Source organism: Dendrobates tinctorius, unplaced genomic scaffold, assembly GCF_039654945.1.
Source record: "Dendrobates tinctorius isolate UK_male_01 unplaced genomic scaffold, ASM3965494v1 ptg000011l, whole genome shotgun sequence".
NCBI lineage: Eukaryota > Metazoa > Chordata > Amphibia > Anura > Dendrobatidae > Dendrobates > Dendrobates tinctorius.
Genome location: NW_027361679.1, coordinates 75,057,107 through 75,071,920, shown reverse-complemented (window position 1 = coordinate 75,071,920; position 14,814 = coordinate 75,057,107). Strand labels below are relative to the sequence as shown.

The 14,814-nt window shown below is 36.6% G+C and overlaps 1 protein-coding gene across 7 annotated transcripts in view; it reads left to right on the top strand.

Moving 5' to 3' along the window:
• The window catches only part of NRG1 (neuregulin 1), a 1,024,711-nt gene that overhangs the window by 974,865 nt on the left and 35,032 nt on the right, over positions 1-14,814 (top strand). For all 7 annotated transcript variants that reach the window (XM_073543387.1, XM_073543376.1, XM_073543367.1 and 4 more), the window contains one exon: positions 13,602-13,722. In XM_073543387.1, the coding sequence (XP_073399488.1) occupies positions 13,602-13,722 (121 nt within the window). The remainder of the gene's footprint in view (positions 1-13,601; positions 13,723-14,814) is intronic.

The window sequence follows — 14,814 nt, the reverse complement described above, 5'->3', positions numbered from 1 at the left end:
AGATACCGATTAAGTGAACAGCTTGCTATTTGCTGCTGATTAATTTGGTTTTAATGTAAATTATGTCCTTAGGCAGATTCCTCGCTTTAAGAAAAATACTTGCAGATTAAGATTTTCAATTAATACAATATCCCCATATAAGAGTATTATGTTTGTAAATTTACTTACAGCAGACTAGAGATTTATTTTAAAATGATGAAAAATATTAAATATTACTGCACGAAAAATACTACCGAAGAAAAAGAATATATAGTCCATATAAATATATATATATTCCATATATATTTATATACAGTATATATATATATATATATATATATATATATATATATATACACATACAGCAATAGAGTACTTGCATCAATACCTACCTCCACTATAACTCAAACTACTAAAATGATCTTTGCTACTGCCTCAGCAATCATGGAAATGCTTGGCTATACAACCAGAAAGAACAACAGAAGTATGTGCCCCCCTCGGAAAAGAAGGCTGGAGACAAATCAAGGTGACACGAAGGGAAGTCAGCCAACTAACAGAAATACAGAAAGGTATAAAGATCAAGAATAAGACCAAGCTGGACAAGTACAAAGACCTGACCCCAGCTGAAGCCCTAGAGACTGCTAAGCAAAGTCTCACCGCACTCGCTGCAAGACTAGGGAGATATACTAGAGAAGCTGAGGTCAAGTAGATAAATGCCCTGTTCTCCAAGAACCATCTAAAGTGTACTCCTAACTACAGTACAACAGCACAAAGGCAGCAACTCCATCAATAGCAGAGAATGAACAATACTGGAGGGACATATAGGAGAAGGGAAAACACACAACACCAGTGAAATGTGGCTGCAAGATCTGAGAATGAAACACAGCAACCACCTAGAGCAAGAACCAGTCACCATTACAGAAGCAGACATCCAACAGCGGGGTCAAGAACATGAAGAGCTGGACAGCACCTGGCCCAGACATGATTCACACCTACTGGCTATAGAAATTAACAGCGGTACATGAACGCATGGCAAAGCAGATGAACCAACTGCTAGTAGAAGGCCACCACCAAGCTTGGCTAACAGAAGGGAGAACAGTGCTGATCATGAAGGATCCACACAAAGGAACAGTTCCATCCAACTACTGCCCAATAACCTGCCTTACAACAACATGGAAACTCCTGTCAGGCATCATAGCATTACTTTATAACTTTTAGTTGTAAGTAACTATTTTATTTATTTATTATGCTTAGCTTATATAGCACTACCATATTCTGCAGCGCTATACATACTTATTTTGCAATTATGGCTAATATTATTTACAGTTTTTACACTCCTCAGCAACATTGTTAAAATTTTGTAATTTGCTTTCCTGTGCAAACCACCCACATTAGTGTCCAACATTATTGCCGGTCTTAGTGTTAATACTTTTTTACATCATGAAAACAACATTAGAAAAAATATTTTCTATAATATACTTTTACTGAGACAAAAACAGCACCTAGACATGTATGCAACAGTAGTCACTTTAATTTAGTAATGAAGCAAGCTAAGCTGGGCCTGCTTGCACTAATTTGGGCCCTTTTTACCCCTCTAATCTTTACTAACAGAGTGAACTTTTTTCCGATACTTGTAACAGTGATAATGCATTAAGCACACTTCTGTTACTGGATTATAGATTTAAGCCAAAAGCCTTTTAGAGAAGACATAAATAAGACTTGTAGTAAAGGAGACAAATATGTCATCTTAACTGAAAGCAGTGATTTCATAAGAGAAAGAAGATGGGGTCAGTCTGGTCACCCAAGCTTTAGCACAATGCAGGGGTGAGCGCCAGCCATTCTTATATTGATCTGTGTGGCAAGTTGACAGCTACTGACCATTGTAAAATGAAAACACTTTGCGTGCTTTGAACTTATCTAAATTTTAGTTTATGCCATATAAATAAAAGAATAGAAATACAAGCCACTGATGAAAATCCATTACCCATATAGGTTAATAAACCTTTACATTGGACATATTGATAACGCCGGATACTCCAATATAATATAAATCCTACAGAAAACCAAGGAGATGTATTCTGAAATATATGATAAAAATCCACTTTATTATTAAATTCTCATAGAAAACATACAAAATACAGACATAACACTAAAGTGCTCGTACAAGGCTCATATATGGTAACCGCAAGAACACACTATGTAGCAGAATGGGTGATATAAAGATGAAACCATACATCTCCGACTATCATCAGACAAGTTCCAAAAAGTATATATATAATGCATAGTCATCAATCATGAGAAAACAGAGATGTAGCACTCCAAAAACCAATGTGGCCTAAGAGGTGTATATCCAAAGCAGAAGGTAATCAAAAAAAGACCACTGCGGAAAGAGTTAATATCTTACCCATGAATATCTGCAGGTGAGCGCGGCACAGGAAAAGAGCAGCCCCGACCAAAAAGACATGATTTTTTGGTTATTAAAGAAGCACTCCCTTTAAGTTTTTTCTGCATGAAATATGTGTAGATATGCATTAATATACTTACCTACCATCACGCTCTCCTCTTCTCAGTGACATCATCACAATTAAGACTAGCTCACTCTATTCTCTATGCATAAGTCTCTGTTACAATGAAAGCCTATGAAGCCTTGTTCTGACACTCCATAGACTTACATTGTAAAAGTTACTTCTAGGTCATGCAGAGCACAGCGTGACCCAGACAGTCTGCAGAGCGGTGACATCACTGAGAAGAGGAGAAGAACGGCGCTGGATACCGGAAACAGCAGAGGTATGTAAGTATATTAATACAGCCACACTACATTAAGTGCATAAAGGCACATACTGAATTAGTTAAAAACTTAATGAAAGTGCTTCAGATTTTTGCAGATTTTGAACTGGATTTCTTCCAGATCTGCAGCAAAATCCCCAGGTGTTGAGAATTGTTAAGGAAAAGGAAAAACAATATACCATATTTTTTGGACTATAAGACGCACTTTTTTCCCCAAAAATTTTGGCGACATTATGTGAAAGCCCAAAGCCCTCCGCAGTTCTATTGTCTCGATCCTTTGGCCCCCAGGAAAATGGCCACCGTAGGCGGCACATGTGCAAATTGAGATCTCAACTCCAAGACGTCATCTCCCGAGATCTCCCGAGATCGGGAAGAGATCTCGTTGCTGAGATCTCAATCTGTACCTGGGGAATCAACTGGCCTCTGGGAAAATGGCTGCTGGAGGCGGCGCATGTGCAGATTGAGATTTCATCTCCCGAGATCTCAATCTCTAACTAATAGCTCACAATCAAGATAAGACTTTTGAATTATGTAAAATTTTGTAAATCATGTAAGGAATTATACCACTACTTTGAAATCTGAAGTCATAAGGTTTGCCTTTTTTATTTGATTAATTGCAACTCGACAGTACTGTAAAAGATTCCAATTACTCTGACAAAACATGCTTTACTAATGTCAGTGTCCTCAACATATATGACCATGAGTAAACGGATAGTAAATGATGGTAGCAGTTCTTCACACATCTGTATATTCACATGGCAGTTACATTCCTCACTCCAGCTTTTATATCATAGCCCCTCCTGATATAGGCTGTGCTATAGCATGTAATGTGTTAGCTCCAAGGCATTATGTAGAAGCCCACCTTTGGTCTTGTAATTCTTCTCTGGGTATACAATCTCTTCTGTAATGTGTAAAATGGCTGCAGCCATTAAAGCCAATTCACACAAAGAAAATCTCAATTTGTTTGAATCCAAATTCGATACAATTTGATTTTCTTTGCTCCACTACTGTTTTAGCGAGTTTGCTCATAGTAGAATATATTCAGTGAATATTTCCTAATCCCATATAGGACTATGATATCAATGTTATCCTATCATATACTTAAGTGTAATCATCATCCTATTGTTAAAGGGAACATGTCAGATGATTCATGTTGCCCAAACTAAAAGGCAGCTTGGATGCATGATTACAGTCAGGTATGTTTCGCTTCCAAAGTAAAAGTAATGTACTTGGCTGTAATAGTTCAGCCAGACTTTGATTCATGATGCTTGTGATTTGGTCATCATGAATCATTTGCCAAGCTGCTTTAAAGATAAAAATGTATTCCTTCTTAGCCAGTAAAGAAGTGGAATTGTCCACGATGCACCCTGTCATTAGGAACCATGTTCTCAACTAAAAGCACACAGAATTATACAACTTCCGTGAGATTTATCTTGGGCATGTGTTTCTAAATATAAACAGTTAATATTGCCCTTGAGTTCTATGGTTATCTTCATTCTGTGCAAGGATTTTAGCATTGATTCACGTTCTCTCTAAATAGAGGAAAATGCCCAACTCAGCTATAATGGATTGTAATAAAATACACCAAATAAAGCCAAAGCCAAGTCTATTTTTGCCTTGCCTTCACAGGCACAATGTTTTGTGTGACCTTGATGCTGTCAGAAGGAGCTTCAGAAAGAGTCTATGCAGTAGAGGTCATGTTTGACCAGACATTTTATCTTCAATGAGGACACCTTGTTTCCCTGCCATTATTTATGCTTTTGTGTTTTGTGTGTCTCTAAGTTTACTATATTAACAGTACTTCTTCCAGTCTCCTTCAAAAATGCATTTTGAGCATTTCTCTCTTTTGAGTACTCATTATTGCATATCTTCGATATAGTCTACCGATTTTCGAACTTTAGGGACAAAATTTTAGAAATCACGTGCCTCCACTCTCTTTTACCGTATTTTCATAATGTGACATTTCTGTAGTTGCAGGGTTAAATTTGGGGGGAAAAATTGCATTAAAAGGGAATATGCATTTTCATTATTACAGTTCCTATATATCAGACTGTTGCAAGGGAAAATAAAAACAGAAAAAGGTCACAGCCCCTCGTAAAAAGCATTGAGTCAGGATTAGAAAGACATAAAAACTAGGCTCAGACCAGAATCTAGTTAGGTTTTATTGGTAAAACAGCATGCAGTCCATTTCAGTTTGGCGACATCCAGTTCTCAATTTTTTCTACACCCAATATGAAGGTAAAATGCTGATGATCTGCACAGAGAACGAAAGCTGCCTTCTAATCTGCTGCTATAAGGTAAAAACTACGAGTTCTGATATAAGACCCCATTTTCGTGACTTATTCCCATAGTGCTACTTAGCAGTGTAGTCACTTACCAGCAATGATATTTTATCCTAACACCAGATGTTACTTTTTTCCCATGTTTAAACACCCATATTTGATTAATTCATTAAGCTTAGAGGATATACACTAATGACAGAAACATGAGAACCGAGTGATATTGTGTCCACATCGGTCATCCTATCAGGGTGAAACATCTCACTATGCATATTTCAATAAATCATTGATCCCTGAGTCATATGGTTCAGTGCTGGAAAAATAATTAGTAATCTAGTGCTTTGTTTGTCCAAGTGTTCGATGAGTGAATCTATGTCATAAAATACAACAGTGGAAAAGACAAAACATTAGATAATGAATTTGTTCATACAAATGTGGTTCTCTGTAGTTTTTAGACTATGAGTATGTAACATGTACATTCCCAGACTATAGCTAGGTTTCACATTTCATTATCCTTCCTGGGAAAATCTGGATCAACTCAAGTGGCATTGCTCCCAGACATGAAACATTTCCAACCCTTAGCTGATGTGTATAGATGAAAAGGAGACCTCTAGATACTGTAAGGTTGGATGGAGGTCTAGCACGCCTGATCTAGAAGCAAGCAACATGTTGAGTCCCAGATTCCTTCATGGCTGAGCTGTATCAGATCCTGTAAAATGAAGAACACTCAAGGTGATTGCAGCTACATATCACATGGACTGTAGCAATTAAGGAAAAACTGTACAAAATAAAACAGAACATAGCAATTATTTTTGTTAAAATTCATTAGCTGAACCCAAGGTTTGCTAAGTAACTTTTTTTTTAAAGCTGGACTATCACTCATCTATTATTATGAATAATTACTTGTATATGTAATGATGACTGACAACGTTTTATGGAGGTACTGTATTACTATGACTGTGATTTTAGTCCTGTGTGTCGCCAATACCATACAACAATACTTCTACACTATTCTAACAAACAGTCCGCAGGTGTCCGGAGCAAGACTTGCAAACACAATAGTGAGCCTATGTCCATTATTCTTACCATCTGACATTTTCTGGTTAAAGCATTAGTACTAATTACTTCACCATAATCTCTATATCTGCTGCCAATACCGATCTTTCCTCATATGACCTCAGTATCCCGTTCTTTGCTTTCTTGAGAAAATGACCCCTAGAAGACCTTAGTGTAACACTGAAGAGCATTGAAGTGATTAGATTGACATAGGCCATGTCATACTAAAGCTACAGATGGCTACAGACAGTACAAGGGTTAATAGTTAGATTACATGCATATAGATAGATAGATAGATAGATAGATAGATAGATAGATAGATATGGGATAGATAGATAGATAGATAGACAGATAGATAGATAGATAGATAGATAGATAGATAGATATGGGATTGATAGATAATAGATATGGGACATATAGATATGGGATAGATAGATAGATAGATAGATAGATAGATAGATAGATAGATAGATAGATAGATAGATAGATAGATATGGGATTGATAGATAATAGATATGGGACATATAGATATGGGATAGATAGATAGATAGATAGATAGATAGATAGATAGATAGATAGATAGATAGATAGATAGATAGATAGATAGATAATAAGATTTTACTGTCTATTCAGATTGTTTAGAAGCTTTAGGAGACTATTGCATAATTTTTAACAGAGAAAAGTAAACAAATTGATCTCCCCCATAAAGCAAATGAGAAAATATAAAGTGCTAATCCCTAACATATACTCTTCCGTATGTGTATTTCATAAGAGAAAGTTCTTCTTAAGAACATGTATTGTGTAACTTGAACCAGCAGCTACACATTACTGACATTGAGAATTTACTGCTTTACCTTGAGTGTTCCTGGTAAATCTGGATTTTGCAGGAGATAGCTTCTTATTTAACCCATTCAGAACCTGCATGCTGTCATACAAAGGATAAGAATTGCTTTGATCTGCACCTAAGAAATTGATAGCTTAGGCTGGTTTCACATTTGCGCTTTTGTGCGCAGCGCATCGTGCGCACCCGTGCGCATGCGCACTGCGCACCTATGTTTAACATGACGTGCGCATGTTTTTGCGCACACTTGCGATTTCGTGCGCATGCGTTTTTTTGTCTTTTGCGCCAGGTGCGCCAGACGCAACATGTTGGATTTTTTGGTGCGCCCTGTCTCGGCAAAAAAACGCATGCGCACGCTTGCGCACGGAATGCGCAAAAACAACACATTGAAGTCTATGGTAACGCATGCGTGCGCATGGTCTTGCGCACGGTTGCGTTTTTTTACGCATGCGTTTTTGAGTGAAACAAGTCTAGAATGTTCTCTAGACAATGGAAAAAACGTCACACTTAAAAACGCATGCGCATAAAAAACGCCAACGCATGCAAAAAACGCATGTAAAACGCAAACAACGCTGCGTTTTTTTTACACATCAGCGTGCGCATGACGTTAAAAAAACGCGCGTTTGTTTTGCGTTTTTCTTTGCGTTTTTTATGCGCCCGATGCGCTGCGCAAAAAAACGCTAATGTGAAACTAGCCTTATCTGTTTTTCATTGCATGCTTACTGTGGGTCGCTATCAGTGACATTTATGCACAGGGTTCACGAGTCATAAAATGCCGCCTGAATAAATAGATATATGTCATGGATTACCACTCCATATATAGACTGTCATATCCAGTTATATCATTCATCACGCAGCACCTTCTAGAGGCAGTATAAGGGCTTGCATTGAGTTGTATAAAGAAATAGAAAAGGAAAAACTCTAATTTCTTAACACGTTATTGATTCTATTTCTATGATATCTTATAGAACCTGTATTACTGAAAATAACTGAGAACATTTGTTCATTAGGGATTAACATAGGTATTTTAATATTTAACCTCATTGAGCTTAAAGGTGATTTGCATTATTGTCAGTTCTTATCTATGTGCGCGTTTTGTCAAAGAAAGTAGCGATAAACATTACCTAATCTGCATATGTCAGGAAATGATGCGCTTTCCTTCTTCTGCAATATATATTCTTGCAAAGCTCATTCCTACCTGCCAGCTGAACCTGCCAAGGAATGCATGAGCTTTTATGACAACAATGCGGTATCTCGAGAAGGACTGCTTGAGAGTTACAATTTGCTCAGGAAATCCTGAGATAAAGATTTGGTTAATCTATACTCACAGAAGTTACTGCAATTGTCAAACCTGTCCAACCAGACTTGGAATCTAATAGATGCATTTTCCTCTAAAACTTCCTTGTTTTGTGTGGCATTTTTTATATATCATATTGGGTTTTACCCTAAATAACCTTGTATGCTAATGTTGTGATTTATATTATGAGATTCCACATAGACACATTAACGGGAATCTGTCACCAGGTATTTTCTACTCCTCCGGAGAGCAGCATGATGTAAGGACTGGTACCATGATTCCAGTGATATATTACTTGGCTTCTCATTGGCATTTTGATAAAATCACTGTTTACCTTCTGCAGATCTAGCAGTTCTCTGAATGTTGAGCTCTGTATAACTCCGCCCCTACCACTGATTGTCAAATTTCTGCCCATGTGTAGTGTATACAGAAACCTGCCAATCAGTGTTGGGGTTATACAGAGATTATGAATATGGTCGACTACCTGACAACTAGTCCTTTTAATAATAATATCCTGATAATAAAACAATTATTTTATCAAAACTACACTAAGCAGCCCAGTAAGTGACACATTGCTGGTATAAGGGTTTTTGTTTTTACATTATGCGGCTTTAGAATTAGGTAGCAAAAACCTATTGATAGATTCTCTTGAATTCTACTAAACAGTTATCCTAATATTTGTGTTTAAAAGGGTAGACTGATGGTCATCTCATTTTAATATGCCCTTGTTGGGCACATGAACACTATAAAAGGGAGTACTCTACCCACAATTAGTCAGCTTGGTGAGTGGCTAAAGAGAATGGCTCTCGCTAAGGTCCTCCTGACCCGCGATTGCCCATTTATTACATTAGAATGACAAGAGTCTAGTCTAAGAAGGGTATTCTTGAAGAGACAACACCTTTATTTCAACAGATTTTCTCGACATACTCAACTTGCTTAGTGATTTATGCGATGTGTTGTACAATCAATAGCATGTCTCATTGACTTGACAATCTGAAAATTCATCTCCCCAGTTGAAAATATAAGATGTGTGCCCTAAATTCTTAGTGATTATTTTTTAGCCTTTGATAATCGTGCAAAATTTCTCATAAAATTCAGTGATTTTAATCAGTTTGTCTTCTCAGATTAAAAATGCAACCCAACGTGGCTGCTGGCACTGCTGCCGAATAGTTTATTTTGTCAAAATAAGCTCTAGCCGGGCACGTCTCTGCGAGGTATGTCGCTTGTGACGTCATATGGCTATTACGGTACGAGTACAGGATTTGCATTCATTGGACAACCTCTTGAATAGAAATCTATTATTCATTTAATTGACTCTAGTTAGAGGTTGCTTACGTATCACCCAGAAGCTGAAATACTATATATCCATTCAGTACTTGGCACAATATTTGCTATATATCTTAAAATTGATACCTTGTTATATATATATATATAGCCCCTGTCCTTCAGTAAGCAGTTGACTTTCATCAATGGTTGAGTAAAGGTTCTTCGGAGTCAGAATGTATGTAGCTGTTTCAGGTAAGAATTATATGCCCGATCCAAACTTTATTGTAAGCTAGTTGATATGATCTTTCATGGTATTTTAACAGGAAAACTCACTTTGAAATATTTGGTATGCTATTATCTCTAAATACAATAAAGACTGTGTTTTCTTCTTTTTGGACATGCTTCCAGGAAATGCATTGTCTAGTATTATCTCCTCAGTGTTTGTCCTGCAGATACTTTATCTGAGGCTTGTGCTATGCTGGTCCCTAGGGAAGCTAGAAAGAATAATTTGAAGCAGAAAACCACTTCAGAATTGAATATTCACATGTAACACATACTAGAGCTATAGTCATCTTACAGTATGTAAGGTGTGATTGTTGAAGAAGTCTGCTTGATAAAAAACTTCATAAATAATATTCACAGTCCCAAGAAGTGACAAAAAACTTCTCAACATAAGTGTAGAAAAATTATGTAATTATTTTAGAACAAAGTAATTTTGCCTTGTTCATTTTACCATGATCATTTAGTTACTGTGGTGTTGTTACATATCTTTTTGCTCATTTGCAGAACAAACTATTAACAGAATGGAGGTAGTCATTTGGCACACCTTATAGTGATAAGTTATTATCTGTAAATTTCTACAGGACTGCAGGTATAAAACTTGGCCTGTTATCATGGTGCATTATGGAAGTTGGAAAATTCAGCAAGCTACACCTAGAAATTAGGTGGCTGGAGAAATTGGGCATTAACATGCCACTGCAAATTATGTTATTTATGTATGATCTTGGCAGTATCGGCCAACCATTCAGTGTTTGGAGACACCCCTTGTAGGGCAAATGTTAGGGGTGAAAAGGACTGGGCATGCATATTTAACTTCATGCGCACATGAGTCAGGAAGATATTTCTTACAAACCAAATATGTTTTCAAGTTTGATATCTACAGATATTTGCTAGAAAATGGCCAACTAGATTGTCAATTCAAGTGCTTTTCAATATTTTTATATACTGCTAGAATTTCTCTATGCCTAGATGACATGTCAGAAGAAGTAACTAAGAAAACATCTATCCAAAGACTTAGGCATCAATACATTCTCATTGTTCTGTCTTGTATTCTTTTTCCCACATCCTTAATAATTTGTCAGATAATAGTCATCATAGAGTAAGGCTGGTTTCCCACATTATTATTATTATTATTATTTATTATTATAGCACCATTTATTCCATGGCACTTTACATGTCAGGAGGGTATATATAATAAAAACAAGTACAGTAATCTCAAACAATACAAGTCACGACTGGTACAGGAGGAGAGAGGACCCTGCCTGCGAGGGCTCACAATCTACACATCTGTGAAACACAGATCTTCTCTTGCATTGGCTAAACCTTCAAGTGTCTGACCTGAGCTAATGGCTTCTTAGGCATATATGAAGCAGTAAGCTCAGATCAGGAAGGCAGAACGGGTTCTGCAATGTGAGAACTGTCTGTGTTTCCTGGATGTGTGAAACCGGCCTAATGCAGTTGTTTTCCAAAAACTGTTTAGTGTCATTTATGCCTTTCTGCAGATTTTTTGACAACTGAGCTGATAAAGTTACTACTTTAATGAATCAATAAATAAAAAAATATATATTTTTGTACCTAGTCATGTAGTAGTCTTAGCAATTATATATTTGTGATCAATTATGAAATTATATTTTTCTTTTTCTATTGGTGGCACAGATTATTTTCATAACATTTTCAGATTTTATTGCATAAAATTGAAATCATTACTGTAAATCTTTTGACTTACACTAATTCAGGTTAAATGGATATTTCAGTGATATATGACATCCACACACTGTTCTCGCCCATGGTAATTTAGAAAAACAGATGTAGTTCATCACTGCGTACTCTCTACTATAAACTGAGAAGCCTAGTGATTCCTGCTTTGAAACTGTTCAACAGTCAGTTTTTGATCTATAAGTTTCTATTTCAAAATGGAAATAATAGTAGTAGTCTGCAAAACTCTCCTTTTTCTCAGTTGTTTGAAATTATAAATTTGGAAGTAGTGTATGGGTACTACATCTGGGGCAATACAAAATAGCTGTAATGACATTCTTCTACTAGTGTCATCATTCTACAACCCTATGTAACTTTAAAGAGGACTTGCCACTATGTAAAAAATAGCCAGTTTATGTTCTTTTATTTCCGCTGTTTCCCAGAATATGCCATTTTTTTGTCTGCTTTATAAAATCTGCCGTATGGCTTCCAGAGATCTGGGTCTTTTTATGCAGTGCTACTTTTTATGGTCTTTCCAAGGGAGCAAGGCTCACAGAGTAATAACCTAGAGCAGCATAAAGACACCCCCCCGAGAATCCCTTGGGACACTCCCCCTTTATGAAGACCATAAAAATAAGGTCTAAAAAAGGCAATGTGAAATAGAAAATGGCCAGCTCACCTGCATATGATCTCAAGCAGTTCGGAGCGATGAAGGCATCTATGTCTAGATATAGCAAATTCAAGGAAAAGAAGGAGCGGTCCAGCTTCACAAACATGCAAATGTTTATTTGTGGATGACTACAAAAAAGCAGTGCAAACAAGATTAAAATATCATGATAGATAGGTCCTTAAAACATCAACGCGTTTCTGGTGTGTGATACCCTTAATCATGATGTTAGTAGTGCATTAGCAGTGCGCTTAAATACCTGCCTGTTCCGGTATTTCTAGCAATTCCTTGATTAATGAGATGCACTGACATCTTCTCCAGCCATGTTAGCAGAGGCAAATTTCTTATGTGTCAATACAAACATATATACTAGACGCACAGTAATAAGGGTCAAAACAAATATAAATAAAGCAATTGACAGATGCCTAGCCCAATGTGAACAGGGATTAACCCTTGACAGGAGAAGGCAATAATGAAAACAGAAGTAACTTCATGGACATAATGAAATATGGTAATGTAACAAAAGTTAGTCAAACATGTTTCTTACTAAAAAAAAAAAAAAAGAAAAAAGAAAAACTGGTCTTTTTTTTTTACCTGGGGTCAGGTCTTCTTTTAGGAAGAGTAATGTGAATTGTAAAAGTGGTTGGCTGGTCAATAAATTGGTTCATTCAGTCCCATAAATAGTGTAATACCATGTTTATTACAGTGAATGCATCATGTAGTTTATCCTCTCTTTTTCTTTAACAAACAAAAAGACCTGCGCTAAAAAGATTAAATGAAGGCTGCAAAAGTGGACAAATGATGTACAAAGGCACCACCTAAGTAAACATGTATCAGTTCAATAAAGGTGCAAACTACAAATACAATAGATAATCGCACAAAAAACATTAGCACGAAATACTCATCCTCAAGGAAAGGAGCATGCACTCACCAGAAAAAAAAAGGATGATGATGAGAGCTGCAGAGGATCAATCACACAGACGCGGTAACAATGCTGGTTTGTATATGAAGCGCCGCTGTGGAAAGAAAGCTGAGTGTGTGCTTCATATACAAACCAGCATTGTTACCGCGTCTGTGTGATTGATCCTCTGCAGCTCTCATCATCATCCCTTTTTTTTCTGGTGAGTGCATGCTCCTTTCCTTGAGGATGAGTATTTAGTGCTATTGTTTTATGTGCGATTATCTATTGTATTTGTAGTTTGCACCTTTATTGAACTCATACATGTTTACTTAGGTGGTGCCTTTGTACATCATTTGTCCACATTTGCAGCCTCCATTTAATCCTTTTAGCGCAGGTCTTTTTGTTTGTTTTGGATTTGTTTTTTAAACTGTGGGCTGACACCGACCTACACTAGACCTAGTAGCTGGGGAACTATTAGTGTTTATTGCTTGGTAAGCACTTGTGTGATCTGTTGTTTATTTTGATTTTGCTCTTTTTCTTTATTTCCTATGCAGTGTCTCCAGTAGGGCATCTAACAAAATGTTCAGAAAAGGAGAAGACATACTGTGTGAATGGTGGTGATTGTTATGTGATCAATGGAATTACAAGCAGTCCGGAAAGAAAATACATGTGCAAGTAAGATTACCTATATTGTACTTTGTTTTGTGATTTGTCTTTCTTCAAATTAATGTTTGGTCATGAGTATTGAGTGATCCATACATTACTGAGCCCACATGACTGTGCAAAACACAGTGGCGTGGGCTCAGTAATAAAAAGAACGCTACATGGAGACACAGAAACTGTTACATAAATTCAGTCAACCATTATTAGTCATCTGTTTACATGTGGGCATCTGAAAGGTATAAATCCCAACTGTATAAAGAACCAGCAGTTAAAAGCAATGTGTTGTATAAAAAAAATTATTTTAAATTCACAAAAATATGAAATTTTCCCATGCTCATACAGAAATATCTAGACCATCGTACCTAATGAAAAACTGGACCATTAGTGTCCTAATTGGCCAATATAAAAAAGTTGTGTTGATATACTCAATGATACAATGTAAACTAATTTTGTATTTTTGCACAGTTCTTCAATCTTCATGGCTCTGAATATTACTTTAAATTATTGTAATGTTTTTGTCGTTAAAAAATTTTATGGATCAGGAAAAAAAATTGGGAACGAAAGATAATTTTTTAATATGCATATATTGATGAAGTCCTTTGTTTTGTCAAATTTGGGTCAGACCTACCAAAGCTTTCTGAATTTGTCTAGCAGATTTGGTTTCTAAATAGCAGCACAGACCAGGTGTAGTCTGCTCCTTTCTTTGCACTAGAAGAAAGAGTAACCAGTTCATCAAAACCAATACGTGATACACCAGTCTTGATGGAGTACAAAAAGTGCCAAATTCATTAAGTTAAGCCCTTCTTCTGTTTTTTCATACACCGTCCCAGTAATGCTACTCTAGTCAATGACTGTAGTATCATTTCTGTTGTTAAAAAGGCTGGCAGTTTTGATCAACTAGATGGGCGGAAATGACTACATACTTTCCCAGCTTTATCAATTCCAGCAGAGCTGAATCAAACTGGCCAAAGTCCCAACATTTTTGTGCAACACAGCGTTGCGGTATTTTTGACCTTTCAAAGCTTTTCCGCCACTTTTTTCATGGCGTACAAGATTTCATGAATCAGTCCCACTGTGTCTTTCTCTGTCTTCTTGGCTTTCATA